General features: G+C 44.9%; 1 protein-coding gene across 2 annotated transcripts in view; it reads right to left on the reverse strand.

Annotated features, from left to right (window-relative positions):
* Positions 1–27512, reverse strand: part of CARHSP1 (calcium regulated heat stable protein 1) — a 49120-nt gene that overhangs the window by 7848 nt on the left and 13760 nt on the right. For both annotated transcript variants that reach the window (XM_066576162.1, XM_066576163.1), the window contains one exon: positions 6894–7094. In XM_066576162.1, coding sequence (XP_066432259.1) covers positions 6894–7081 — 188 coding nt within the window. In that variant the 5' untranslated portion in view covers positions 7082–7094. The remainder of the gene's footprint in view (positions 1–6893; positions 7095–27512) is intronic.

The following is a 27512-nucleotide window of genomic DNA, read 5'->3' on the forward strand; positions in this document are numbered from 1 at the left end:
CCATTTGATAAGGAAGGGTGTAGATTTAAAAAAGAAAAAAAAAAAGGCTCTATTTTTGACTTGCTCCCTCTCAGGCTATGTGGCCGGCAGAGAATCAAGCTGTGTCTTGTTTACAGTCAGAGAAAGTACCTGGAGAAAATACAAGAGTGAGAGCTGCAGTATGTGCAGCTCTCACTTCATCATCTATTTCCTGAGATACACCTGTTAACAATGACTTATCTCATAGGTCTTTTGCTTCTGAAGTGCCTCCCTGCAAGGGAGACACTTGCTGGAAAACGTTAGGCCAAGCTCACACGAGTGCAAGTTTACAATGTATTATGCACATGTGATATGCGGTAATTTACAGGCAAATACATTTACCTTACTCTGTTTCACTCACATTTGCGTATAAGCATTGTTTAATACGCAAGTGCACAAAAAAGCAAGCAGCATGTTCTATTGCCGCATATTACGTGTGAGGGAGAGCCCATTGTGCTCTATGGGCACGTAATCAACACCACCCATACATATATACGTGCCATTGTGAAGCGACAGCATGGGAATCTCTAAACAAAACATGACTACACAGTTTTGAGCTCTGGAGTGGAAAAAAAAACTCCAACTGCTATAATGAAACTGAACAGCTATATTTTTTGATACATTTAGAATTTAAAAAAAAAGCAACCAAAAAGGTGTTCAAATAGATATTTGCAAGGAGGTTATTTTTAGGTTATTACGCCAATGTAATCTCCAAAAGGTTTGAGATGTGTCATTTCCTAGACAACACATCCTGCTTCCTCACACAGCGATGGCAGACTATCACAGATTGATTACATGTGCCAGGGAAGAATATACTACAAAGACTGAGGCGCTGACAGCTGGCGTTCACCGGATGCCAAGAATGAAGAGTGAAATGGGCAGACCTAGTGGCAGAACCATGGTTACAGTCATCTATACAGCAAGCTTCTTAATAGTCCCCAGCCTTGGACTACAATTCTAGAAGTCATCCATCATTTCACACAATGACCAGAGTTCACTTATTAAATACAAAGTAGTAATTCAGTATATCATGAGGTGCATAGTACCAACACTGTGACCAGTCTATGAAAATAAATCACCATATAACACTGCACTTTCTTCCATCTGAGGATTATCAACCTGCCTAACTTCCTCCATATATAAATCTCTATCCACAGAACAGACGTTAACCCTCTAGTTACAAGATGCTGGGAAAAGGGCCAGTAAAGTATGGCTCTACAACCAACAACCTGGAGTAGACATTCAAGTTAGCTTGGAAAAGATATTGCAGAAATCATGCTTATAGATCAACCAAAAAGAACAGGCAGCACATCACATTAGTTGGGTGATAGATCTAGGTCTCTAGGACAATGAGCTTTGTCAGCAGAAAGCAAAACAAGGATCAAAAGGGGTAGAATAAATAGCAGGCACATTTTGGCAGCAGCGAAAAGGAAAGTTTAAAGTCTCTGATCAATTAGGACATGAATGTAGCCAACAGACCATGGGAATGGCACCAGAAGGGGTTGTTTTTTTTTTTTTAAAACCATATAGTTTTGGGTCCCCCAACATTCTGCAGGGTTACTGAAGCTGCTCGGATGTCCTTGGCTGGTGCAATGGCAGCGGCCTACTCACCACCTAGAGCCGCGCCTTTCCTGGTCGCTTACTCTGGTGTCATTTCTGCCTGGGACCTGCTGGCTCGTGATTCCCTAAGTGCTGCCCGCTCTTTCCAGCTCTAGTAGTTGGCTATATCAGTGCCTGGACTCCCTGCTCAGGTGTGAGAGACTTGACGGTGGTCAGTCTGTGGCTCTGGAGGAGGCCTCATCTCACTGTCATGGCCATTTTAACCCTTTCCAATCCAATTTGTATCCCAGTTTTCCTAGGGATACAAATTGCTTACTCTTTTTCTGCTGTTACACAACCGAGTTATCTGCTGGCTAAAGCCAGTACTGCATGAGGTGACACGTTGGATAGGCTCCGACAGCAGAGAGGCTGGCAATATACAGTAAGAGAACCCCGACGGGCGTCTTCCAACATCGGAGCTGTACAGCCTTAAATCATAATGTGGATTGGAAAGGGTTAAACCCACCACAGAAGCAGCAGACAGAACACTCTGCAGCCTGCAGGCCTTTGCACAGTTGGCTTGTTACCGGGGGCCCCAACTTGCTGTGCTATCTTGCTGCTATAATCTTCAATGACTCCCAGGAGCACATTTACCAGGGACGTCTCAGTCTTTACTTACTATAGAGCTGTGAGAGTGACACCCCACTTAAGGTACCCCCTCTACTACAACCACCACATTGGGGGTTTGCCTCTGGGCAGCCCCAACACCCACCTCCCCTACAGGATTACAATAATAGGGCTGAACTCTGATAGCAGTTAATAAAATGACATGGCGACCCTTAATTTTTTGGGACCTTTATCCTGAAGGTCTGCATTTTTCTAGAAAGTGGACGATTCTGGTTCTTTCCAGAACTGACAAGAAATCCTGAAACAGTTCTGATTTCAACCAATTCAAGAGACTAACAACCAAAAACGTCATGCAGAAACTGGCAAATAATTCCAGTAAAGTACACGCTTATGCCGGCTTAGGGCAAAGTTACAACGGAGCAGTCCTTTCCACCACTGTGTAATCACTTTCAATTTGCTTATCAACATTCAATATACAGAGAACCCTTATTATGCCTGCATAGCCATAAACTATGACTGCCACTGGGTAATCCTATGGCTGTTAATTTTATACTAGTCACCCCAACCAGATTATGCATGCAATGTATGAAAATAAATGATTGCCTAATCCTTTAATTTGACTTGGTGCTGACACATGTGTGGTTGAGTTATGTCTGGGTGCAATGTCTAGACATTATGCTCCGCCCCAACTGTGACATGCGATACCTTTCCGAATATGCCATAAAATGTCAAACATCCTCCAACAAATTCCATACATGAAAAGATGCCAAAATAGGGGGAAACAAATCAAACGTTTCCCAAACCAGATATATTTCGTATACCATTCTCCCTGGATATGATAAATCCAGACCCAAGTACCTCTCCTCCACTCTCCAAACAGGTCATCTGCAACTGCCTCACTCAAGTCAACTCATCTGCAAAGTGTCAAAACTACAGAACTTTATTAAAATAGCAAAAGATATTTTAACAAAAACTTCACTTGGCTGTCTCAGAGTTTACTAAACAATCACAAGAGATGGGCCAAATAATTTGCGAAGTGGAAAATAAAAAAACTAAAAATTGTAGAGACGCTAGATGCAGATAAATCAAATTTTTGCTTCACGGTCCTCAATCCTGGTCTTAAAAGATTAGATGATCTGGAAAATCTCTCTGATTAGGCCAATTACAAATATGGGGTCTTATTTTTTTTTCTGGCCACATTCACCATGTGGGGTAAATAATGCATTACTTTTATAGATCAGACTTTTACGGACGGAGGGATACCAAATATCTTTGTTTTATTTCGATTTTTTTTTAAACTTTTTTTCCCCAATAATTAGTAAAACTTTTTAAAAACTTAATTTACTTTTTATTTTAGTCCCCAGAGGGAAACAGAACTTGTGATGCTTTGATCGCTCCTGCAGTATGATGTAATGCCATAGCATTACCTTATACTGCGATCTGACAAGCATTCTACAAAGCTATGCCATTGACATATCTTCATCGGAATTCTGCTACGAAAGCACTGGGGCCTTTAAAAAGGCCCCTGGCTACCATGACACCCAAACAGCAACCCGCATCCTCATTGCGGGGAGGGGGGGGGGGGGGATACAGAACCCCTGAACATCGGTCTGGGGATTTAAATGCCACTGTCAGAATTGACGGTGGAATTTAAAGGATAAACCGCTCCAATCAGCCGCATGGCTCACCGGAGCTGTTGCAGACAGGTGTTGGCTGTAAGATACAGCCGGTAGCCGCGATGTATGGAGCGATATCGCCCCGCGTTTCCCCCTCAATACATATCCCGCAGCAGCAGGACGTAACTGTACGTCCTGTAGCGTTAAGGGGTTAAAGAACATCAATAGGATGCGTATACTCCTCTATCTCGACTGAAAGGTTTCCCTAAAAGTTATTTTAGGGATTATTTTATCATACCTTATATAAAAAGTTTCACTGTAATATCCTTAATGTGTCTAAAATTGTTCTATACTTAGTTGGAGGGTGAAATACTATGATGGGGAAGGGGTGGGATATTGAAAGTGGCATGGATTGACCCTAACATTTTGAGTCATGTAGAGTTTAAAGTTGTGGGCATACTACTCCTTTTATGTAGACCATTTCAATGTATCTCATGGCTGTTTTAGCTATAACTTGGTTATACACAATAATATGTCGGGCCTATTCAGGAATATCATGTTCCTACATAAGAGAGATGGTTGACTGTCCATCACAAATTAAAAAAAAAAAAAAAATATATATATATATATATATATATCTCATGGTCACCCACCAAGCACAGATTTTTCCCATACTGGCCAGCTTACAAAGCCCACAATTAGGCCTCCCTCACACAGGGCGTTTGCAAAACGCTGCCTTTTCAGGCCAGCTGAAAACGCTGCCCATTCATTTCAATGGGAGGCTCAGCTGAAAATGCCCAAAGATAGAACATGCAGCGCTTTTCAAAAGCAGCGTTTTCAGCCCTGTGTGAGCAGCCCCATTGAAATGAATGGGAGCCTTGTACAGCATTTAGAACAGGGCTGAAAACGCTGCTGAAAGCGCCCGGTGTGAGGGAGGCCTTAGGGTCTATAGAAGCTGCTCTAGTTTATCCACTTGCTTTGCAGTCTCTCTTCCTGCCCATTCTTTAAAAATAAAAAAATAAAAAATTTAAGTTTTTTTAATCCCATCGTGGCGTAGGCTTACATTTAAATGTAATCTGCAGTCAGATCCTTGTCTCTTCTCTCCCTATATTTCCGCCATGGAAGGATATTAATCAATTTAATTAGTGTAATGTTAATAATCTTACTACTTTTAAGGATTTTTTGATATATGGTGAAGCGATTTCACCAAGTTCTTCTTATTACCAACTACAAACCACCACCTAAGGAATGGTGGAGAAAACTTTAGGTCTATCATTTTTTCTCCCCTCTCACTAACTCTTCAAATAAAATACAGCTGAGCCCCATGAAAACCATCTGTAAACTTTCTCTTTATCTTCAGATATCCTTTACCACTTATATAGTATTTTGAATAATACTGTAAATAAAACCTAACTAACATTTATGACAAGAACACTGGCACCATTGCTGTGAATTCTTAAGTAAGAACAGCTGGCAGGTCGCATCAATTGAAATATCAATAAAAAGTACTCCATAGAGCCTATATGGTGCTGACGAGAATTCATGCTAGGTGCCCTGCAATCCCAGACTAGTGTTTCTGGGATTGGGTGAGGTAGGTATACATCTTCATATATGGTGGGCATGCCCCATTGCTCAATCCTTCTGGAAGGGGACTCTTTTAAATACCTCCGCTATAGGTCGTTCATATGGACTAGATCCCTTTATTCTCTTATCGGGGGACAAGCCAGCTGGCATCCATAGTGCCACCTTCAAACGGCTACAATAGAAGCTCGTATTCATATTGCACAGCAGTGCCGCTGTTAGCGCAATTTTCGCTATTCTATATACTGTGGGTGCCATATTAGATTTGATTAATGTACAGGCCCGGAGACCCCCCCCAATGAACACACATCTACATTGTGTACACCAAAAAGGATCTAACCTTTATTTAGGCGGGTAAACGTTTATATAAGGTTTCACATACAGGAAGTTGCGTCATTCAGGGTCCAGTTACGGCATTTTGTGTGCTAATAAGTCATTCGCATAGGGAGGTATTTGTGAGGTAGCTGTGAGATCATTCACCGGGAGGAGCTTCCATTGAGCATCCTCTATTCATTCTTGACTTGCTGTCCAAAGGAGATACTTCCTCTTTCTCTCCAGCCATCTACTGTTCTTTAACAGAAAGACATTCCTTTTTGCCTTGAGGCTGTAACTTGAGCCTTGGACAAGTTTTCTGCTGCTGGTCAAAACTGGTTTTACCTGTTTTTGGACATAATACACTGCTCCTTCAATTCTTGAGGAGGTTGGGGAGGGTGGCGATGTTCCCTTCCCCAGAGGTTTAGATTAGAGACACAAATAGCATCCCAATTTTAGAATCTTCACAGCTGACAACAGAAAATACACACAAAATGGCAAACCACTCAGCCATCTCCCACACCGCTGACAACACTTACCATTTGAACCACTGATAATTCGCAAAAAATGCTGTATGAGAAAAACTTATGGCCATCCAATTAGATCCAGTCATTACTTTTAAAAAGCTTTGGGATCCATGGAACTTAGCTTCGGCCTGTTCCTCCCATTGCAAACAGTGGCGAGGGGCGCAGAGGGGGCGGGAGCTAAGTGCACTGCTCCCGGCCGGCTTCCTCCCCCTGCAGGGAGGGACAGCGCATATCGGCCAGACGTGAAAACCCGGCCGATATACGCACGTCTGAATAAGCCTGTAGAAATTTTCTTTCATTTTTTTCTACATTCCAAAAGCAGTTTTCAGTGTTGTAGCTGCTTAATGTATTTGCTAGATTCCTAAAGATTGTTTTTTGATCCAATGATGTACAGCAATTGCTACATTTGGAGTCAGCAAAGAATTTTTCCTTAACTATGAGGCAAATGGCAACTATATACAACTTTTTTTTTTTTAATGGACTTAAGGGCTTAGCTCCTTTAGCCTTAAATTACTGCTTATTTTGTAATACTCCCACTTAATATGAGCAATTAGAGATAATATCAAGTTCATTTTGGCATTTAAGAAGCACACTGACCTGCAGCCATAGAAAAAGAATAACCATTATTGAAATAAACATCTTTCAAAAAGATAATGAGAATATTCAGACTCACGCGGAATAGGTTCTCGTACGTCTAGTTGGAAGTGGACTGGGTATAAGGTGTCTCATAGGAGATGGAGAGCGATCTCTTATTCGTCGAGGCCCTGGTAAATTAAGGGTCTTTGGAGACTCTGGAGATTGAGGAGATACTGGCAACTGGCTGGATGTGCTGGTAACAGGCAAGGTTGAGTCAGATGACATTTCTGCTCCTTATCTGAAAACACATAGAACAAAGATAAAACATACGCATGGGCTTCATTCAATACACTCTCAAAAAGGTTACACATACAAAGGATCCATCCTGTAATTCACTGCCAGCAGGAGCTAATAAAATAAACATTCTGACTACTACATGCATCATTCATAGCGGAGATACAGAAACACAAGAAAACATAGCTGCTCTTATTTAGCTTCGTTTAGAAAGTGCGATTACTTGCATTTTCAAGAACTGCTCTCGATATGTTAACCGGCATTCATTCTTTACACACCTTTTTTTTTTGTTTTACTTATTAGCGAAATTTTCTCTGCAAGGCCAAATGCTTCTTTTCAAGTATTAGCATGAAAAAAATGGTCACCGATAAAACAAAAAGTTGCCATGGTAACTTAACAGCGTTATGAGAATCATTTAATAATGATCTTCAGATTAGATGAAAAGGCCACAATATCTTTTTCTCCCCTCTCTTCTCATTAAAGAGAAGCATCAAGCCTGGGTTCACATGTCCTACTTTAACAAAGGAAAAATCTGGAGTGGCAGATCCAAAAACACGTGTCAGACGTGAATGGCCGCCAACAGACCCCATTCGCCATAATGGAGTCTTGGCCAGCCTTCACATGCCCTCCAGGATTCTACATGACAAATTGTGCAGCACGCCACACTTATTTGTGCCGCAGGCTATTAACGGAGTCTCCAGTGCAATTGTAGACATAGAAGGGGAAAAAAAAAAAAAAAACAACTACGGCCAGATGTTAGGCAGTCATATAATAGTTCAGCTGTAAAGACTGTGTGATGTGGTTTTCTATTTAGCCCATTATATACATTAAGGCCCTTTTACACAAGTCAATGATCATAACCGAATGTCCATTCACACGATCATTCACCGGAATTAACAGGGGAGCAGTCAACCAACAAAACGTGCAAAAGCTTGTTTGTTGCCTGATCACATCTTTTGTGCTGCAGTAAATATAAAGTTCAGCAGCACATCTCACGCTTGCGACAGGGCTTAATAAAATGTCTGTAAAAGATACAACATTCTGCAATACTGGAGTATTGCAGTATAATGTACAGGCAATCAGATGAATGCTCGCTCAAGTACTCAGGAGGCTGCTGAAAAAATAGTGACTAAAAGTTATTTACCAAGTTAAAAATATTACATTTTAAAAAGCCCTTTCCCAGTCCTTACATCAAATAAAAATCTGTATCTCCAGGTCCATAAAAAAGTCTAATTTATTGAGATCACATTATTCAGCCCACATAGCAATGACCAAAAAGTGGGATTGACAAGGCAACTGTTAAATGGACTCACAGCTGGCTGAGTGATCATAAATGACTGCACATCCAAGTGGAAGAATACGTCAAGTGGGGTACCACAAGGCTCTGTCCTAGGCCCAGTGTTGTTCAATATTTTAATTAACGATCAGGAGGCGGGAATTGATGGGAAACTTATCAAATTTGCCGATGACATAAAGCTAGGAGGGGTTATCTAACACTGGGAAAGAGAGAGAGAGAGAGAGAGAGAGAGAGTGTATTTCAAAAGAGCTAAAAAAGCTTGAACAGTGGGCGGCGACTAACAGAATGGTATTTAACAAGGAGAATGCAAAGACCTATATCTGGGCAAGAAAAATGAAAAAAAAAATAAGGAGGAATTGGGCTAAGCAGTAGCACATGTGAAAAAGACTTGGGTATGCTAACAGATCATAGACTGAACATGAGTCAACAATGTGATGCAGCAGCCGATAAGGCAAACACAATTCTGTGTTGTATTAAGAGAAGCATAGAGTCTAGATCCTGTGGGATCATTATCCCCTCTACTCTTCCTTAGTCAGACCTCATCTGGAATACTGTGTCCAGTTCTGGGCACCCCACTTCATAAAAAGATATAGATATAGACAAACTGGAGCAAGTTCAGAAAAGAGTTAGGCTGCCTGTCCACGGGCGGGTTTTCATTGAGTTCCCCGCAGCGATAATCCGGCCGCGGGGAACGAAGTGAAAGCTCTCCATAGCCTTGCTATGGAGAGCGCTTCCCCCCTGTCCACGAGCGGAGAATCATTGCGATTCTCCGCTCGCGGGCGGCAATTTGTAGCATGCTGTGAATTTACCACGATTCTCCACGGTCAGCCTATCTGTCAGATAGGCTGACAGCAGAGATCCGTCTGCCGGCTCCTGCCCCCTTTGACAGGCAGCCTTACGAGGATGGTGAGCAGTCTGCAAATCATGTCCTATGAGAAACGGTTAAAGGATCTGTGACTGTTTAGCTTGCAAAAAAGGCGGCTGAGAGGAGACTTAATAGCTGTCTACAAATATCTGAAGGGCTGTCACAATGCAGAGGATTCAGCCTTAAACTTTTTTGCACAAATGAGTAAAAATGCAAGATACTAAGCGCACAATTTGATCCAATTTGTGTGAGCCCACCCGATACATCAAAGTGAACCTTAATGGATGGGTACCTAGCTCTACAGACACCCCTCTTTCTGCTAAAAAAGCCTCCGCATGAATGGGGAAGCTGGGTACCTGGGTTATATACTATCACTGAACCACCTGGGACAGATGGGAAAACTGAGTGCAACCCAAGTGCAGGCAGCCGCTGCTACACAAATGCATTGTGTATAAAGAGGTGTCTATAGAGCTATGTGGCCCATGCAATAAAGTTCGCCTAGACATGGCGGGTAGGCTCACACGAATGTGATCAAATTGCGCGCTAAGAACGTTATTTTAATTTGGTTAGAATAACCAATTATTCATTTTTATGCATATATTAAGAGTGCATGAGTAGTGCTAATGCATGCGTTTGATATTCGGAAAATTGAGTAGGAGGTTTGGCTTACAGACTGTACAGCCCCGCATAGAGGCCCAACGCTTGCAGCCTTGTCACAGAGTCAGAACACAAATCCTTATATAGCTATATTGCCGCAAAATAAAAAAAAGTTAGGATTTTTGAAAAGGTACGGGTGGAGTTTGCGATTAAAACAAATAAATAAAAGCTGCGGCAGGAAGAGGTTAACGGGGTTTCCCAGGGAAGGAAAAACCTTTCAGGATAGTTCAATATGACCAGCTGGAGTTCGTCGCTCGGGATCCTGACCGATCTGCTAATTACGGTACTGTCAGCGGGCAGAGGAAGTCTCTGCTCCGACCACTGTGAAGTGTCCGGGGCTTATGTCAATTTTATAGAAAGCCACACTTACAGTCACAAGCCCCGGCCACTTCACAGAGGTCAGAGCACAGACTCTCGCTGCTTCCGCTCCGACCTCTGTGTAACTGCGGCACTATCAGCGGGCGCACAATCAGCCAATCAGTCAGGGGGCCCGAGCGATGGACCCCAGCCGATCAGCTATTGTCCCTGGAAAACATCTGTACTATAGCTATTCCTTGTGGTTTTCCATTTTTAATAGACCATGAAGTACAATCTGCTCGGGCAGGTTCATAGGAACAATCCAGGGGCTGCATTGTGTGACAACCTCATGTCTTTATTTTGGCCTCCAGCACAAAATAGCGTGACACGCTGCAGTATTTGGTCAGGTAGAATTTTGGAGGGTATCAAAATATACTGTAAACTGCTAGTCTGACATACAGTATATCTTTGTGAGTTTATTTGGCACAGGAAGCCTGTTCAGAAAAAGCTGCTGTGTAATCACTGGGCATCTCATTGAATGGAAGGTTTTAATCATCACACAGAGTTGGTGGCGGGAACAGGAGATGCTCCATAACAAAAGTCTCTTAATCCTCTCTCGGAAGTAACAGTAGACCTGTCCAGAATGTAAAACGAGACCAACTTTGATAAATGCTGATTGGGAGCTTTCACGAATGTAGCAAAGTTCACCAGTCAATTAAACTAATGACTGTGGATTATTGGATCCAACGCAACAAATAAAGCATCTCTTCTACAGGGTGCTATAGCGTGTCACATGAAGTGCCATGCAGTAGAGAATAGAATACAACTGCACATGGAAACATCTTTCCCAGTAAAAGGAGCAGTATCGTTACATGAGATGCGGATTGTCATCCGATTTGACAAATCTGTGCCCAAATTTCCGGTGAATGACACTTCTAAATGGCTTAAATTACCAGAAAGGAAGGCGGCGGACAGCGCAGTGTGGTGGCATTTTCTATAGTTAATAAATGTCACCACAACCTTCATGCAGACAGCTAAAGCTTCCGCACAGGGCTTCTCAGACTACAACCACAATATGCATATCCTGTACCCATCAGTTTTAGTCCATGGTTTGATTAATCTTCTACATTTTAAATCCAAACTGAAGGCATGAAAACTATGAAGGAACACATAGATTTAAGCAGTAAACAAAACAACCAGAATGTTTTCGATTTTTATTTTATTGTATTTAGTAGCCCTCTTTTGCTTTGACGACAGCTTTGTAGACCGTTTTGCATTCACTCAATCAGCTTCATAAAAGGTACCTGGAATGGTTTTCCAACAGTCTTGAAGGAGTTCCCAGAGGTTCTAGGTACTTGTTGGCTGCTTTTCCTTCATTTTGCAGTCCAACTCATCCCAAACCATTTCAATTAGGTTTAGCCTGGGCGATTGTGAAGACCATGATATCTGATGCAGCACTCTATCACCCTCACATCCAAGCACAGAGGTCTCATTTTTGCCTAAGGCCTCCTTAATACAGGCGACAAAGTCGTGCGATTTTCTGCGACATTCTGCGATTGATGCGACATGCTGCAAACCGCATGTATGTGATGCGCCCCCCCCCCCCCCGCTGTTAACCCCTTCCCTGCCGCGATCTAAGAAGATGGCGACAAGGAAAGGGTTCACAGAGGGAGCGCGCCCCCTCTGTGACTCCAGCCGGCTCTCATGATAACATCGCAAGAGCCCGTCTGGTTGCTATGGCAACAGGACGCCAGATACCAGCGTCCTGTACTGCCATAGCCTGTGATCGCTATAGTAAGCGATAAGGTATGGCAGAGAGAAGTTCTGCTATGCCTTATTGTAGCGATCTGCAGTCCTCAGAGGGACACAGATTGTGTAAAAATAAGAGCAAAATAAAGTACAAAAAAGTTAAAAACCCTTTTTATGCTTTTTCTCATATTAGCATAAATAAAAAATTAAAAATCCCACATATTTGGTATTGACGCGTCCGTAACAATGTGTACAATAAATTGAACACGCTTTTTTTCCTGCACGGCAAAAAGCGTTAAAAAGAATGCTAAAAAACTGAGGCAAAATGCTAAAAAAAAAGCAATAAAAGTGATTTAAAAAAAAAACGTGTGTACCCCAAAATGGTACCAATAAAAACTACAGCTCGTCACGCAAAATATAAACCCTCAGAGAGCTCCATCCATGGAAAAATAAAAACGTTATAGCACTTTGAATGCAGTGAGTTTAGAAAAAAAAAAATTCCAAAAAAAGGGTTTTTATTGTGGAAAAACCTAAAATATAAGAATTTTGATATCGTAACCGTACCGTCCCACAGAAAAAAAATGTAGTGTGCCATATATGCTGCATAATTAACGCTTAAAAAAAAAAAATCTGACAGAATTGATGTTTTCTCTCCCTACGATCATAAAAAAAAAAAAATAATAAAAGTTTTACAATGTAGTCTATGTAACCAGAAGTGGTACCAATAAAAACTACAGTTCGCCACGCAAAAAACAAGCCTTTATACGCCCGCGTCGACGGAAAAATAAAAAAGTTAATGCTTTTGAAAAATGGAGATGAAAAAATACCAAAAATCGTTTGGTCCTCAACGCCAAAATAGGCCATGTCCGTAAAGGGGTTGTCCCGCGGCAGCAAGTGGGGGTATACACTTCTGTATGGCCATACTAATGCACTTTGTAATGTACATCGTGCATTAATTATGAGCCATACAGAAGTTATTCACTTACCTGCTCCGTTGCTGGCGTTCTCGTCTCCATGGTGCCGTCTAACGCTGTCTCCTCCTTCCATTAGACGCGCTTGCGCTGTGCGGTCTTTTGCTCTGTTTAATGGAGCCGCTCCGGCGTGCTCGCGCTGGAGAGCTGGTCTGCGCATGCACCACTGAAGGTGCTGCTTGGCCCAGGCAAGTCTTTTTATTTAATTTTGTAGTCTTAGTGGCTTTCTTACGGACACTCTAAAACCTGCAGATAGAAGTCTTTCCGTCACAGGAAATAGAGACTTGTATGTTTTTTACTGCATTATGCTGTGCTTGAAGATATTATACCGTGCGGTGCTGATCACTCAAAAACATGTCATCAGTAGAGATGAGCGAACGTACTCGTCTGAGCTTGATACTCGTTCGAGTATTAGCGTGTTCGAGATGCTCGTTACTCGTAACGAGTACCACGCGATGTTCGGGTTACTTTCACTTTCCTCTCTGAGACGTTAGCGCGCTTTTCTGGCCAATTGAAAGACAGGGAAGGCATTACAACTTCCCCCTGCGACGTTCAAGCCCTATACCACCCCCCTGCAGTGAGTGGCTGGCGAGATCAGGTGTCACCCGAGTATAAAAATCGTCCCCTCCCGCGGCTCGCCTCAGATGCGTTGTGAGATAGCTGAGGGACAGTGCTGTTGGTGCCGGAGCTGCTATAGGGAGAGTGTTAGGAGTTAGTGTAGGCTTCAAGAACCCCAACAGTCCTTCTTAGGGCCACATCTAACAGTGTGCAGTACTGTGGAGGCAGCTTTTAGCAGTGTTGCACTTTTTTTTTTTTTTTGGTATATCGGCCGTGCAGAGCATTGCGCCCTGCAGTAATACTCCAGGGATAGAATTGTGTAGGCAGGGCCAGAAGACATATTATAGATTGAATATACGCAGTGGTCCTTTTCAAAAAAATATTTGAAAAAAATCTATTTGGCCTGCCTGTCACTGTGCTCAGTGTTCTGGGTCCGTGTCTGCTGGGGGTAGTAGTTCTACAAATAAATACGCAGCCAGCTAAGTGTTACAGCAGGCTTGCGCCAAATTATTTCCTGGCGTTCCGTAAACGAAGTCAGCCTCCAACCACAGGCCAATAAGCGGCACATTTAATTACAGCGTTCTATTTCTGCACTACTGCTAATACACCATGCTGAGGGGTAGGGGTAGGCCTATAGGACGTGGACGCGGGCAAGGACGCGGAGGCCCAAATCAGGGTGTGGGCACAGGCCGAGCCAGTGCGGTGGCCAGGGGTAGAGGCAGGGCCAGACCGAATAATCCACCAACTGGTTCCCAAAGCGCCCCCTCGCGCCATGCCACCCTGCAGAGGTCAAGGTGCTCTACGGTGTGGCAGTTTTTCACAGAGACGCCTGACGACCGACGAACAGTGGTGTGCAACCTTTGTCGCGCCAAGATCAGCCGGGGATCCACCACCACCAGCATGCGCAGGCATATGATGGCCAAGCACCCCACAAGGTGGGACGATGCCCGTTCACCACCTCCGGTTTGCACCACTGCCTCTCCCCCTGTGCCCCAACCTGCCACTGAGATCCAACCCCCCTCTGAGGACACAGGCACTACCGTCTCCTGGCCTGCACCCACACCCTCACCTCCGCTGTCCTCGGCCCCATCCAGCAATGTCTCTCAGCGTAGCGTCCAGACGTCGCTAGCGCCACAGTTTGAGCGCAAGCGCAAGTACGACGCCACTCACCCGCACGCTCAAGCGTTAAATGTGCACATTGCAAAATTGATCAGCCTAGAGATGCTGCCGTATAGGCTTGTGGAAACGGAGGCTTTCAAAAGCATGATGGCGGCGGCCCCGCGCTACTCGGTTCCCAGTCGCCACTACTTTTCCCGATGTGCCGTCCCAGGCCTGCACGACCACATCTCCCGCAACATTGTACGCGCCCTCACCAACGTGGTTACTGCCAAGGTCCACTTAACAACAGACACGTGGACAAGCACAGGCGGGCAGGGCCACTATATCTCCCTGACGGCACATTGGGTGAATTTAGTGGAGGCTGGGACAGAGTCAGACCCTGGGACCGCTCACGTCCTACCCACCCCCCGAATTGCGTGCCCCAGCTCGGTGGTGGTATCTGCGGGGGTGTATGCTTCCTCCACTAAACCCTCCTCCTCCTCCTCCTACGCAACCTCTGTCTCGCAATCAAGATGTGTCAGCAGCAGCAGCACGTCGCCGGCAGTCGGTGTCACGCGGCGTGGCAGCACAGCGGTGGGCAAGCGTCAGCAGGCCGTGCTGAAACTACTCAGCTTAGGAGAGAAGAGGCACACGGCCCACGAACTGCTGCAGGGTCTGACAGAGCAGACCGACCGCTGGCTTGCGCCGCTGAGCCTCCAACCGGGCATGGTCGTGTGTGACAACGGCCGTAAGCTGGTGGCGGCTCTGCAGCTCGGCAGCCTCACGCACGTGCCATGCCTGGCCCATGTCTTTAATTTGGTGGTTCAGCGCTTTCTGAAAAGCTACCCCCACTTGTCATACCTGCTCGGAAAGGTGCGCCAGCTCTGCGCACATTTCCGCAAATCCCACACGCACGCTGCCACCCTGCGGACCCTGCAACATCGGTTTAATCTGCCAGTGCACCGACTGCTGTGCGACGTGCCCACACAGTGGAACTCTACGCTCCACATGTTGGCCAGGCTCTATGAGCAGCGTAGAGCTATAGTGGAATACCAACTCCAACTTGCGCGGCGTAGTGGGAGTCAGCCTCCTCAATTATTTACAGAAGAGTGGGCCTGGTTGACAGCCATCTGCCAGGTCCTTGGAAAATTTGAGGAGTCTACCCAGATGGTGAGCGGGGATGCTGCAATCATTAGCGTCACCATTCCTCTGCTATGCCTCGAGAAGTTCCCTGCAAAGCATAAAGGCAGACGCTTTGCAATCGGAAACGGAGGCGGGGGAAAACAGTATGTCGCTGGATAGTCAGAGCAACCTCATGTCTATATCTTAGCGCGTTGAGGAGGAGGGGGAGGAGCATGAGGAGGAGGGGGAAGAGACAGCTTGGCCCACTGCTGAGGGTACAGATGCAGCTTGCCTGTCATCCTTTCAGCGTGTATGGCCGGAGGAGGAGGAGGAGGAGGAGGATGATCCTGAAAGTGATCTTCCGAGTGAGGACAGCCATGTGTTGCGTACAGGTACCCTGGCACACATGGCTGACTTCATGTTAGGATGCCTTTCTCGTGACCCTCGCGTTACACGCATTCTGGCCACTACGGATTACTGGGTGTACACACTGCTCGATCCACGGTATAAGGAGAGCCTTTCCACTCTCATTCCCGAAGAGGAAAGGGGTTCGAGAATGATGCTATACCACAGGGCGCTGGTGGACAAACTGATGGTAAACTTCCCATCCGACAGCGCATTTCCGCGGCCCATGTAGCAGGGAAGGCGCAGAGATCAGGCAGCATGTACAGCGCAGGCAGGGGAACACTCTCTAAGACCTTTGACAGCTTTATGGCTCCCCAGCAAGACTGTGTCACCGCTCCCCAGTCAAGGCCGAGTTGGCGGGAGCACTGTAAAAGGATGGTGAGGGAGTACGTAGCCGATCGCACGACTGTCCTCCGTGACGCCTCTGCTCCCTACAACTACTGGGTGTTGAAGCTGGACACGTGGCCTGAACTCGCGCTGTATGATCCTGCAGCAGTTCGTGGGCCGTGTGCCTCTTCTCTCATTAAGATGAACAAAGCCTGGATTTCCCCAGACGTCTCTTCTCCACCAGCGGACAGCAGCGATACCTAAGCAACACGTAGGCTGCACCCGCGGATGGAAGCATCGTTCTCTATCACCATCCAAAACGGGGACCTTTTTGCTTCATCAATCTGTGTATAATATTCCTCCTCCTGCTCCTCCTCCTGAAACCTCACATAATCACGCCGAACGGGCAATTTTTCTTAGGCCCACAAGGCTCAGTCATATAATTTTTCTAAACAATTTTTATACGTTTCAATGCTCATTAAAGCGTTGAAACTTTCACCTGAACCAATTTTTTATTTTAACTGGGCTGCCTCCAGGCCTAGTTACAAATTAAGCCACATTAACCAAAGCGATTAATGGGTTTCACCTGCCCTCTTGGTTGGGCATGGGCAATTTTTCAGAGGTACATTAGTACTGTTGATACAGCAATTTTTGTGGGCCCTCGCCTACAGTGTAATCAAATTAATTTTTAGCCCATCTGCATTACAGCTGACGTTACATCAGCTGTGTTGGGCACTGCAATGGGATATATTTATGTACCGCCGCTGGCTTCCTGGCACCCACCCATGCTGTGGGTCCACAGGGAGTTGTAAATGCATCTGTTTCCACTTCTAAAGAACCCCAGTCTGACTGGGGCATGCAGTGTGGGCCGAAGCACACCTGCATTAAGCACATTACTACCTCAGCTGTGTTGGGCAATGCAATGGGATATTTTTATGTACCGCCGGTGGGTTCCAAGGAGCCACCCATGCTGTGGGTGCACACGGAATTCCCATTGCGGAGTTGTACCTGCCTGTGACTATATATAAAAAAACTCGGTCTGACTGGGGCATGCAGACACCTTGACAGAATGAATAGTGTGTGGCACATAGGTTCCCCATTGCTATGCCCACGTGTGCAGCTCCTGATGGCGGTGGCACAGAATTATATTTCTCATTGCTTCTGTACAGCATTGTGGGCTATCGCCCCGCCCCTTTTAAAGAAGGTCGCTGCCTAGCCGTGCCAACACTCTGCAGTGTGTGCCTGCGGTTCCTCCTCATGGCAGACGCACTTATAAATAGACATGAGGGTGGTGTGGCATGAGTGCAGCTGAAGGCTGCGCAGGGACACTTTGGTGTGCACTGTGGACACTGGGTCGTGCGGGGGGGTTGGGCAGCATGTAACCCAGGAGAAGTGGCAGCGGAGTGTCATGCAGGCAGTGATTGTGCTTTGTTGGAGGTAGTGTGGTGCTTAGCTAAGGTATACATTGCTAATGAGGGCTTTTCAGAAGTACAAGTTGTTGGGGGGGGGGGGCCCACTCTTGCTGCTATTGTGGCTTAATAGTGGGACCTGGGAACTTGAGATGCAGCCCAACATGTAGCCCCACGCCTGCCCTATCCGTTGCTGTGTCGTTCCCATCACTTTCTTGAATTGCCCAGATTTTCACAAATGAAAACCTTAGCGAGCATTGGCGATATACAAAAATGCTCGGGTCGCCCATTGACTTCAATGGGGTTCGTTACTCGAGCATCGCGAAAAATTCGTCTCGAGTAACGAGCACCCGAGCATTTTGGTGCTCGCTCATCTCTAGTCATCAGATTTTGTGGTGGCCTTTGGTTTGTCATCCTCCGGATTCCAAGTGCCTTTTGCTGGTATAGGACAAGGGGTGTCAAACTCATTTTTACCACATCAGCATTATGGTTGCCTTCAAAAGGGCCCTTTAAGGGCTCATTCACATGGGCGTATTTCTGTTCTGTATTTCGAGCATTTTTTTAAACACATATGGATAGCTTAAACACCATAGATTTGCATTGGAGTATTCAAACATACGTTTATCATGCATATATTTTATGCACATGAAAAAAAAAGGCCTATTAAAGTCAACGGGATCACTTAAATACACACTGAATATGCATGATAAATACGTATTTGCTGCATATTTATGCATGAAGGCAGGAGACGTCCATGGGACATACTTACGGATAATTTTTTTAGCACACGTGAAAAATGAAGTGAAAAAAATATATAGCGCAAGAAAGTCGAAATACAAAGTCAATACGCAGTTTCGGTCCATGAAAACACGGAAGCTAACTGTAGGGTTCACATGAGTGCTGCAGCACATTCAATCAAAATGATCAGCAGGGATTCCTAGCAGTGGACTTCCATTAATCACATATTGACACTCTATCCTGAGGCTAAGCCATCAATTTTTAAAGCCCAAATAATCCCTTTAATTAAAAATTAATCATTATAGAACTAAAAGCAAACAAATCAGGAAAGGGAAGTGGAAGTGTACTGGGTAGTGAAGCACAAGAGCGGATAAACAATGGCTTGTATCTCATTACTAGCAAACATTTAATTGAGGTCCTAACATTTAGTTTTGCTGCTCATTAACAGAAACATTAGTGTGAATTAAAGCATTTATTATCAAATTTAGAGAGTCTTATTTGATTTCCAGTTCACATACCACAAGCTACAATAATGTTACTTGGTAAAAGCAGCTGTGAGAGAGGCCTCAGGAGTTGTGCCTGGACTCACTTTAATAGGACGGTCGGAGATTGCCAACACTTTGCCAGCTCCTGCAGTTCTCATTGCAGTCAATGTGTAACCAACACTATCAAAACTCATGGATGCGCCAGGGCTTAGATCTCTGGATCAGTGGAGGCTCCAGCAGTCAGACCCTCACCGACAGGCAAGTTATCCTCTATCCACTGGTACGCATGTACATAATGCGTGTATCTCTTTAGTGCGGCCCGCCGCTAATTACGGCTGTTTGAGCATGATCACTCAGACAGTTGTGAATTTGCTTAAGGTCAGGCTCAGAGTGGTCATAACGGGCTGCACATCCAATTGGAAGAGTGCTTCAAGTGGGGTACTGCAAGGCTCTATCCTTGCCCAATGTTGTTTAACATTTTTATAAATTATCTAGATGAGGGAATTCAGCGGGGAAACTGATCAAATATGCAGACACAAAGGTAAACGGACGGAATTAGGCAAAACAGCAGCACATGTGAAAAAAGGAAAAATACTTGGGTATACTAATAGAGCACAGACGGAACATGTCTGGGGAGGGGCGGGGCAGGGCTAATTCTCGCCACTTAGCCCCGCCCCTGTTCCACCTCCTTTCATTGCAAATAGTGCAGAGGGGCGGAGAGGAGGCAGAGAGGGGGTGGGAGCTCAGTTCCTGCTCCTGGCTCTTCCATCCCCCCCACCCCTGCAGATAAGGACGACGTATATCAGCTCGGCGTGAAAACCGAGCTGATATACGTTCGTGTGAATGCAGCCTTAGTCAGACCTTACCGAATACTGTGTCCAGTTCTGGGCACCCCACTTTATATATTAAAAAAAAAAAAAAAAAAATGGAGCAGGTTGAAGAGAGCTACTAGGATAACAAGTGCTCTGCACACCATGCCCTGTGAGGAACGATTAAAGGATCTGGGAATGTTTAGCTTGCAAAAAAAAAAAAAAAACACAACCGAGAGGAGACATAATAGCTGTCTACAAATATCTGAAGGACTGTCACACTGCAGAGGGATCAGCCCTATTCTCATATGTACAAGGAAAGACTAGAAGCAATGGGATGAAACAAAAAGGTAGGAGATTAGATGTTAGAAAAATGTTGCGTTGAGCAGGGTTGGTTGGACCCGACAACCCTTTTCACTTTTTTTTTTTTTTAAACTTTCATGCGATCGCCGTTATCTTTAGGATAACGGGGGGGGGGGGGGCGCATATCGCGGCTCCCAATGACAGCTCCAGGTTGTCATGTCCACAGCCCCCGTGGCTTTAATTACCAGGTCGAGTGTGTTTTTACGGCCCTGGGGATTAAAGCCCACAAAGCCAAGACGTGCTCATCAACGTGCAATTTACCCATGGATGCCAGGCTTTTTTTTTTTTTTTAAACCGCCTCCCATAACTTCAGGTAAAGTAACGATCCTCCGACACGGCTGAGGATTGACGAGGGTCACGCCTACATCGCAGGCTGTGTGATGCGTTTTTCAACCCCATTGAAAACAGATCCCCCAGCCTTTATGCAATGATGAATGTGGAAGGGCTGTGGGTCAGACGGCTTCTACTGACTTCAATGGAAGCCGCCTGCACGGAATCCGGCACAAAATAGAACATGCTGCGATTTTCCCCACAAGCGGGGGGGAAAAAAAATAAATGAATAAAATCACAATTTATTTCCGCTCGTGGGCTTGAAATCCCGCTTTTAAATTGCATGCTTATGGCAGTTATTCGCTGTGGAATCCAGAAGCGGACGCCAGCTCCGGAGTCTGCAATGCAAATCCGGCCGTGTGCATTGGGCCTTAAGAGTGTGATTACATGTCGCTTATTTGCTGCAGATTTTGTCGCAGATTTCACCTTTTCAAATTGGAAAGGGTAAAAACTGCTGCAGATCTGCATCAAAGTCTACAGCAATTTAGTGACATGTGAACGCTCCCTCAGGGAAGACTGAAATGGACATACTTATGCACACAATACACAGAGAATAGAACCCATTCATTTCAATGGGTTCATTGTCCTTTTTTGTTTTGCTTGTGTGAGAAAAAAAAAAAAATGCAGCATGCTCTATTATAGTGCGCATTACAGGCCCCATAGAGGTCTAAAGGGGGTGCGCAAATGTGAACCCAATACCCAAGCAATTTCAAAATACTCTGCTATTTCGCAGGAAAAAGAACCCTCACAAAACTGTTTAGGATAAATACTCTTAAATTGGGGCAGCCTGTGTCCCACGCCCATGTGGTATATCCCAACCAGTGCAAAAAGTACAGTACAGTATAGAGCAGTACAATTCTGTATCCCCTAAGTCACATGTGTCAAACACAAGGCCCGCTGCCTCATGTTATGTGGCCCACGGCGTGCCGATGCCCCTCACCACTGCAGCGATTACCAGCTGGGGTGCCGCAGCTCCCTGCTGGTAATCATGCCGTTAGCGCTGATCCCAGCGCACTCTGACGTCAGTGTGCAGCCGGGATCCTCCTCCCCTGAGTCCCCTGCTCATCAGTTCCGCAGGAGAGGACTTGGGGAGGAAGCATGCCGAGCGCACACACTGATGTCAGTGTGCATCCGGGCTCAGCGCGAGCAGAGGGGGAGCGGCGCTAACAGGAAGGAGGAGGCAAGTATATGGGTTGGGGGGGGGGGGCACTTATTATTATTACTAAGGGAGGGCTTATTATTATTACTAGGGGTGGGGGCTTATTATTACTACTGAGGGGGGTTAATGTTGCTATGGGGGTATTACTACTGAGGGGGTTAATATTACTAACTGGGCCACTGTGGGGGGTCGTTATTTTTACTGGGGCCACTACCAGGGTCACTATTAGGACTCGTTCCCACGGGTGTAATCGTATTTCGGTCGCACAAATATGCTGCGTATTTGCGCAATCGAAGAGAAAAAAAAAGGCTTATGCCTGCATATTTGGGTACGCAGAAAAGAACGCAGATGGGCCCACTGAAATGGTGCGCAAATAGGCAGTGAAAACATAGGTTTCCTGCGCATTCACCACGTGTTTGCACGGCCCATTCACTTCAATGGCCTATCGGGGTGTGTAGTATGCAACAAAATAGGTCATGCTGTGTGAAAATATACATCATGTGAATGAGCTCATTGAAATCCATGGCTTCTATCCACTGCATATTATGTATGCAAATACGCTTGTGTGAATAGGCCCTTACTATATGGTCTTACAATCGGCCCTTTGAAGGTCACCATAAGCCTGATGTGGCCCTCGGTGAAAATGAGTTTGACACCCCTGCTCTAAGTCAACAACTGGTACACTGCAGCCCTGTGGCACCAGCACTGGTTTACTCTGGCATATGCCACTTACAAACAAAGTTTACACAATGCAGTAAAGAATAAAACAAGTCTGTATTCAGGAAGCTCAGGGTGGAGGAGGAAGGGTGGAAAGCTTTTTTTTCCCCCTCTCTTCTTGGGAATTTCAACCTTGTAAAAAAAATCTAAATAAAAAATAAAATTCATGGCGCAGTCAAAGAACATGCTGACGTACGATGTTGTATGGAACAGACTGTCACATTCACAGCCCTGAAGACTCAGCCAAAATATCACAGTATTCCTTGGTAGGTCAATGTATGCACAGAGCTTGCTAGTCTTTACATCAGGCACTGGACAGTATGGCTGGGCGATTAATTTAACTAGCCGGGGCCGATTCTGTCAAAAATAGCTAATAGCCCACCCTGTGGGCTGGGTCTGCAGGACGCTGAGGGGTTAACCTGCTGATGAGCCAGCAGACGGTGCAGGAATGAAGAGCAGAGCCGATTGGCAGCGGCTCGGTCAGTCAGTGCTATAAGCTTGAGTCCTGCACCGTCGCCCAGCTCATCAGCATCCAATGCAGAACAGCACTGCAATAGGGGAATCGTCTGCATGTAAGGCGGTGCCTGGGGTGGTGATCACTAAGGGGGCAAAAGACTATAAATTGGCATGGGTACTTCAGGGGTGGGCGGGATAATTGTGGGGAGTGGAACCACCATTCTTCATGTAAATAGAACTAAAGTTTGTCCCCCATTTTTTTTTTGCATAAGGGGATAGCATACACAGCAATTCCTTGACAAGTACTTCATCAGAATTGCCCCATTCAACTCTGATATCCAGTATGCAGGAGAATACATAATTATTTTGTGTCTTTAACTCCTTCCTGCCCAAGGATGAACATTTATTGTCTTGGTTGGGAAGGGATTCCCACAAATTGACGTACACGTACGTTCTATAGATGGTACCTGCTCAGAAACTGAGCCTACACCATCCGCATTGGGCTGTGACTGACAGTCTGCCTCTTGTTGACCACAGCATGTAAAGGGTCCATAAAGGAAGAGTGCTCTCTCTACGACGTCATCGGCCTTCCGCGGTTACAAAGGCCCTCAGGTTGCCACGGCAACTCAGACGCCAGACAATGGTGTCTGGGTCTGCTATAGCCTATGATCACTATTATTAGAGATAATGCATTTCAGTACGGAAGTGCTGCACTGTATTATGCTAATGATCACAGGTTCAAATGCCCCACAGGGACCTAAAAATATAATAAAATAAAAACCATAAATAAATAAAAAAAATAAAAAGAAGAAAACACTTTTTTTTACACTTTCGCCTCTTGTTTTATAAAAATGTGAAAACCCATGTTTGGCATTGTCACATCTAACACAGAAAAAAAAAAAATCATGTTATTTATGCTACATGACTAAGGCCGGATACACATCTGTGTCGAAACCTTCGGCTGGAAGTGTCGTCGCAGACCTGACTGAAGATACCAGAAGAAAAAGCTCTGCATGCAGTGCATTTTCTGCCATCTATAATTTAGGCAAACTGACTGGATAACAGGAGAACCCCATTATAGTCAATGGGATCCGTCTAGCGCTGTTCGGTTCCATTCAGACAGAACCAATCGGCCGCGTGGGTTCCCCTTTTCTGCTCCCCGAACGAAGCAGGAAAGTGGAATCCACAGCACTTTTTTCTCCTTGCTCTACAAGAAAAATTGAAGAAAAGTTATGTAATACATTATATGTACCTGAATTATTTTACCTATGAAACCTATAGCTCGCCACACAACAAACAAGATCTCATACAGCCATGTCAGCAGAAAAATAAACTTATGGCTTTGGAAAATCGTTGTATCCTAAGAGCTCATTTGCAGGAGTTCACAGCGATGTACGCCCGCGTAATACACAGTGATTTTATGGATCTATTCATATTAACATATAGACATTGCGTGTAAATATGCGTGTGGAAAAGATTGCAGCATGCTCCATTTCACCGTGAAGGACGTGCGTACAGCCCTGTTCTTTATGGGTAGCGTATTCAATCTTGTACATACGCAATACATTACATATGTGTGGCATTGCATATGTGACGCTGCTCCCATATGGGACAAGAGGGGAAATTTAAAAAAAAAAAAGTGTCTTCGTATTTATAGCAGAAGAGAAAGTAGATAAAGGAAAAAAGCTTTTAAAATTAAAAAAAATATATATAAAAATAATAAGAAAAAAAAAATAGATTTATTTTCAATAGATCACTGGAGAGGCAGGGACTGATGTTGGACGAGAGTGTCCAACTTACAAACTGCATCATAGCTCATCCTGGAGATATTCAACGAGGTGAACATTGGGCTTCTCTGTAAGTCACTTTACACCAATCCAAAACTACAACATGTTTTTACTGCCTCTACGTTCTGCACAGGAGCACAACCATGCTGCAACAGGAGCGGGCCTTCCGCCAAACAAAAATCTGGAAGGTGTACAATTCACATGACGGAATTTTGCATTCAGTGGGAAAATGCGCAATAGTCTACAGTGCCGATTGCTTCCGCACATAAAGGAAGTTCACACGAATTTGCCCAGGTGACAAGGACTGAACTCATCCATTTCCATAGCCAGGTCAGCCATCTATGATCCAGTACTGTTACCATGACACAATGTTTTACCGTGTGAGATAAATAAAGCGACATTTAGATAATTTGGGCTTTTCAAGACACGGCAATGCCAATTATATTCCTCCCCCCATCCCTACCCCAACAAAACAAAAAGAGGGAGGTTTCATTTTTTCCCCCGTTATTCTTTTATTTTGACTTTTTTTTTTTTTTAATTCCTTCTTTCATTCATTCTTGGACTCCTACATTGCAGCAGCTTTAGTCCTCTGCCATATATTTTTTCTATCGACCAGGATTAAGCATTGAAAATTTACTCTGCTTGGTCCTTGAGGAGTTAATCTATTCACCTTGACTGGGTTATCCCTCTGCACACATTTGCATTGCGGAATGCGGAGAGGACGTCCGCCTCCGAATTGCACAGCAAATGCCGCTCATAGCATGCTATGGCAAAACGCGATTTCCTCTACACGAACGGAGATAGAGTGTGATTTTTCACTTGCAGAGAAGAAATTGCAGCATGCTACAATTCATGGAGGCTTCCGTGTGGACGGCTTCTATTGAAGTCAATGGAAGCATTCTGCCTCGCGGGCCTTCTGCAATCATCATTGCAGAAAGGTCACGGGATCCACACCATCGCCTAGCACGGCATGATCTATACTGTGCATGTGCGCTGGCCGCACTTCTGCAATATAGATCCGGACAGGTACACAGGGTGGTGATGGGGGACCGGCCAGGCACAGGGTCGGATTCCGCTGCAGGATCAGACCCGGCCATGTGCAGGCGGCCTAAGACTGATGGTAAATCATATGACTACTCAAACACAACAATAATCAGCGGTAGGGATAATGTTTCTAAGCAGCAATAACATGGGTAATGACTTGACTGTATAACTTAGTTTCTGTCTATGTAATGCTTCCTGATTGAATTTCCACATATCAAGTCTATAAAATCGCCTCTCACTAAATGTCGTCTGACGCTGGTTTGACATCTTACCATTTATTATTGCTCTCCGTCACTTCAATTCCATTGCAGTATACAAAGCTACCTATTCCATCTCCTTTACCTAGCGTAGCTGCATTGCCAACAATTGTGAGAACTGGCATCTCTGTAGTCTATTTTTTTGCCCAGTTGTCGGCAATCAGTTATATCTTCATCCGACCTGCTTAAATATGCAAGCAGATAGGTCCTGATTAGCAGTTAGGCTTATGGGAGGGAAACAATTGGTTCCACTACACTGAAGTTTTCCATCTGATAACCCATTGAAGTTCTGTTCTACATTTTTCTTATTAAAAAGGCTATCACAATTACAAGCAAGAATATTTGCCAACGGAAAATGTCTGTAGGAGGGAAACAAAAACGCAGTTTTCAATCATTGCATTGCCTGAACAGGAAATATATTATATAGTAATCTTGGTCAGATATGAAATATAAAAAAAGCCTACAGGCGTTTTCTTGCACCACACTTTGACCCCTTTGCATGACCTTCGGTGGATGATTTTGGTGTCATTAGATTTGTGACATCCTCACCACCGTCGTAAAGTTATGACATATCAGTTTGATACATTGAGTGACCCGTCAGGCCAGGGCAAAGTTCCTGTGTTACGTCTAGTGGCGCCGTTGTGCTTCAGCCAACTACGCCTCTAGGGAGGGTCAGGCATTGCTAAGCGACATTCATATCAAGTGCTTACTAGCTTGACTGTTGCCATGTCCCCAAAACGTGGAAGACCAATCCGTGGACGGCGAACAGTTCAAGCCTAATCGTCTCGACAGCTCTTGAATCACTTTCAACCATTTCCCCAAAACATTTTATGTTCCCATAGCGAAGATCAAATCAATCTAGTGAGGTAAACGGACTATACGGCCATTTTTATTCTGTGAGCTAAATATGCCCCATAAACTACTGCTAGAACTAAAGTAGGCGCTATGAAGAGAAGCCATTTCATACTTCATGTCCCCCTCAACAGTGCAAGTATGAAGGATGTGTGGGCATTGTCATGTGCTGTATGCAAATGATCTGTAATCCGTCCGACTGACGGCCTTCCACCTCTTAACAGTCCTGCCTTCCGATCAGTAACCTAGTCTGTCCACTTGTCTAATGATTGAATTCTACAGTTCCCTTGAAGCATAACTGCACTTTCAACTAAGTTTTGACAGGTCCCTATGATGTGTCAAAAGTTTTGATCAGTTGGGGTTGCACTGCCAAGACCCCCATTGATTGCTAGAATGAGGGAGCTGAGTGCTGTGCCCACTCGGCGTGTCCGCTTTTTGGCACCTGAAAACAGCCGCATAGACGTATATAGCCAAAAAGCAGTACACCCCGTTGAGGAAACAACATTTGGGTGCGCTGTAGCCTCACTGACCAATACATTTGCCATGTCAAGAGTTAGTTGAAAATGCAGCTACTGTTTAAGCATGTAGAGGTCAAAAGGAGTAGCTGTGGTTTACTGAGCGAAAACAGCCTGTACCTCTATGAGCTGAAAGACCGCTCATCAGACAGACC

The sequence above is a fragment of the Eleutherodactylus coqui genome, chromosome 8, assembly GCF_035609145.1.
Source record: "Eleutherodactylus coqui strain aEleCoq1 chromosome 8, aEleCoq1.hap1, whole genome shotgun sequence".
In the NCBI taxonomy this organism is placed as follows: Eukaryota; Metazoa; Chordata; class Amphibia; order Anura; family Eleutherodactylidae; genus Eleutherodactylus; species Eleutherodactylus coqui.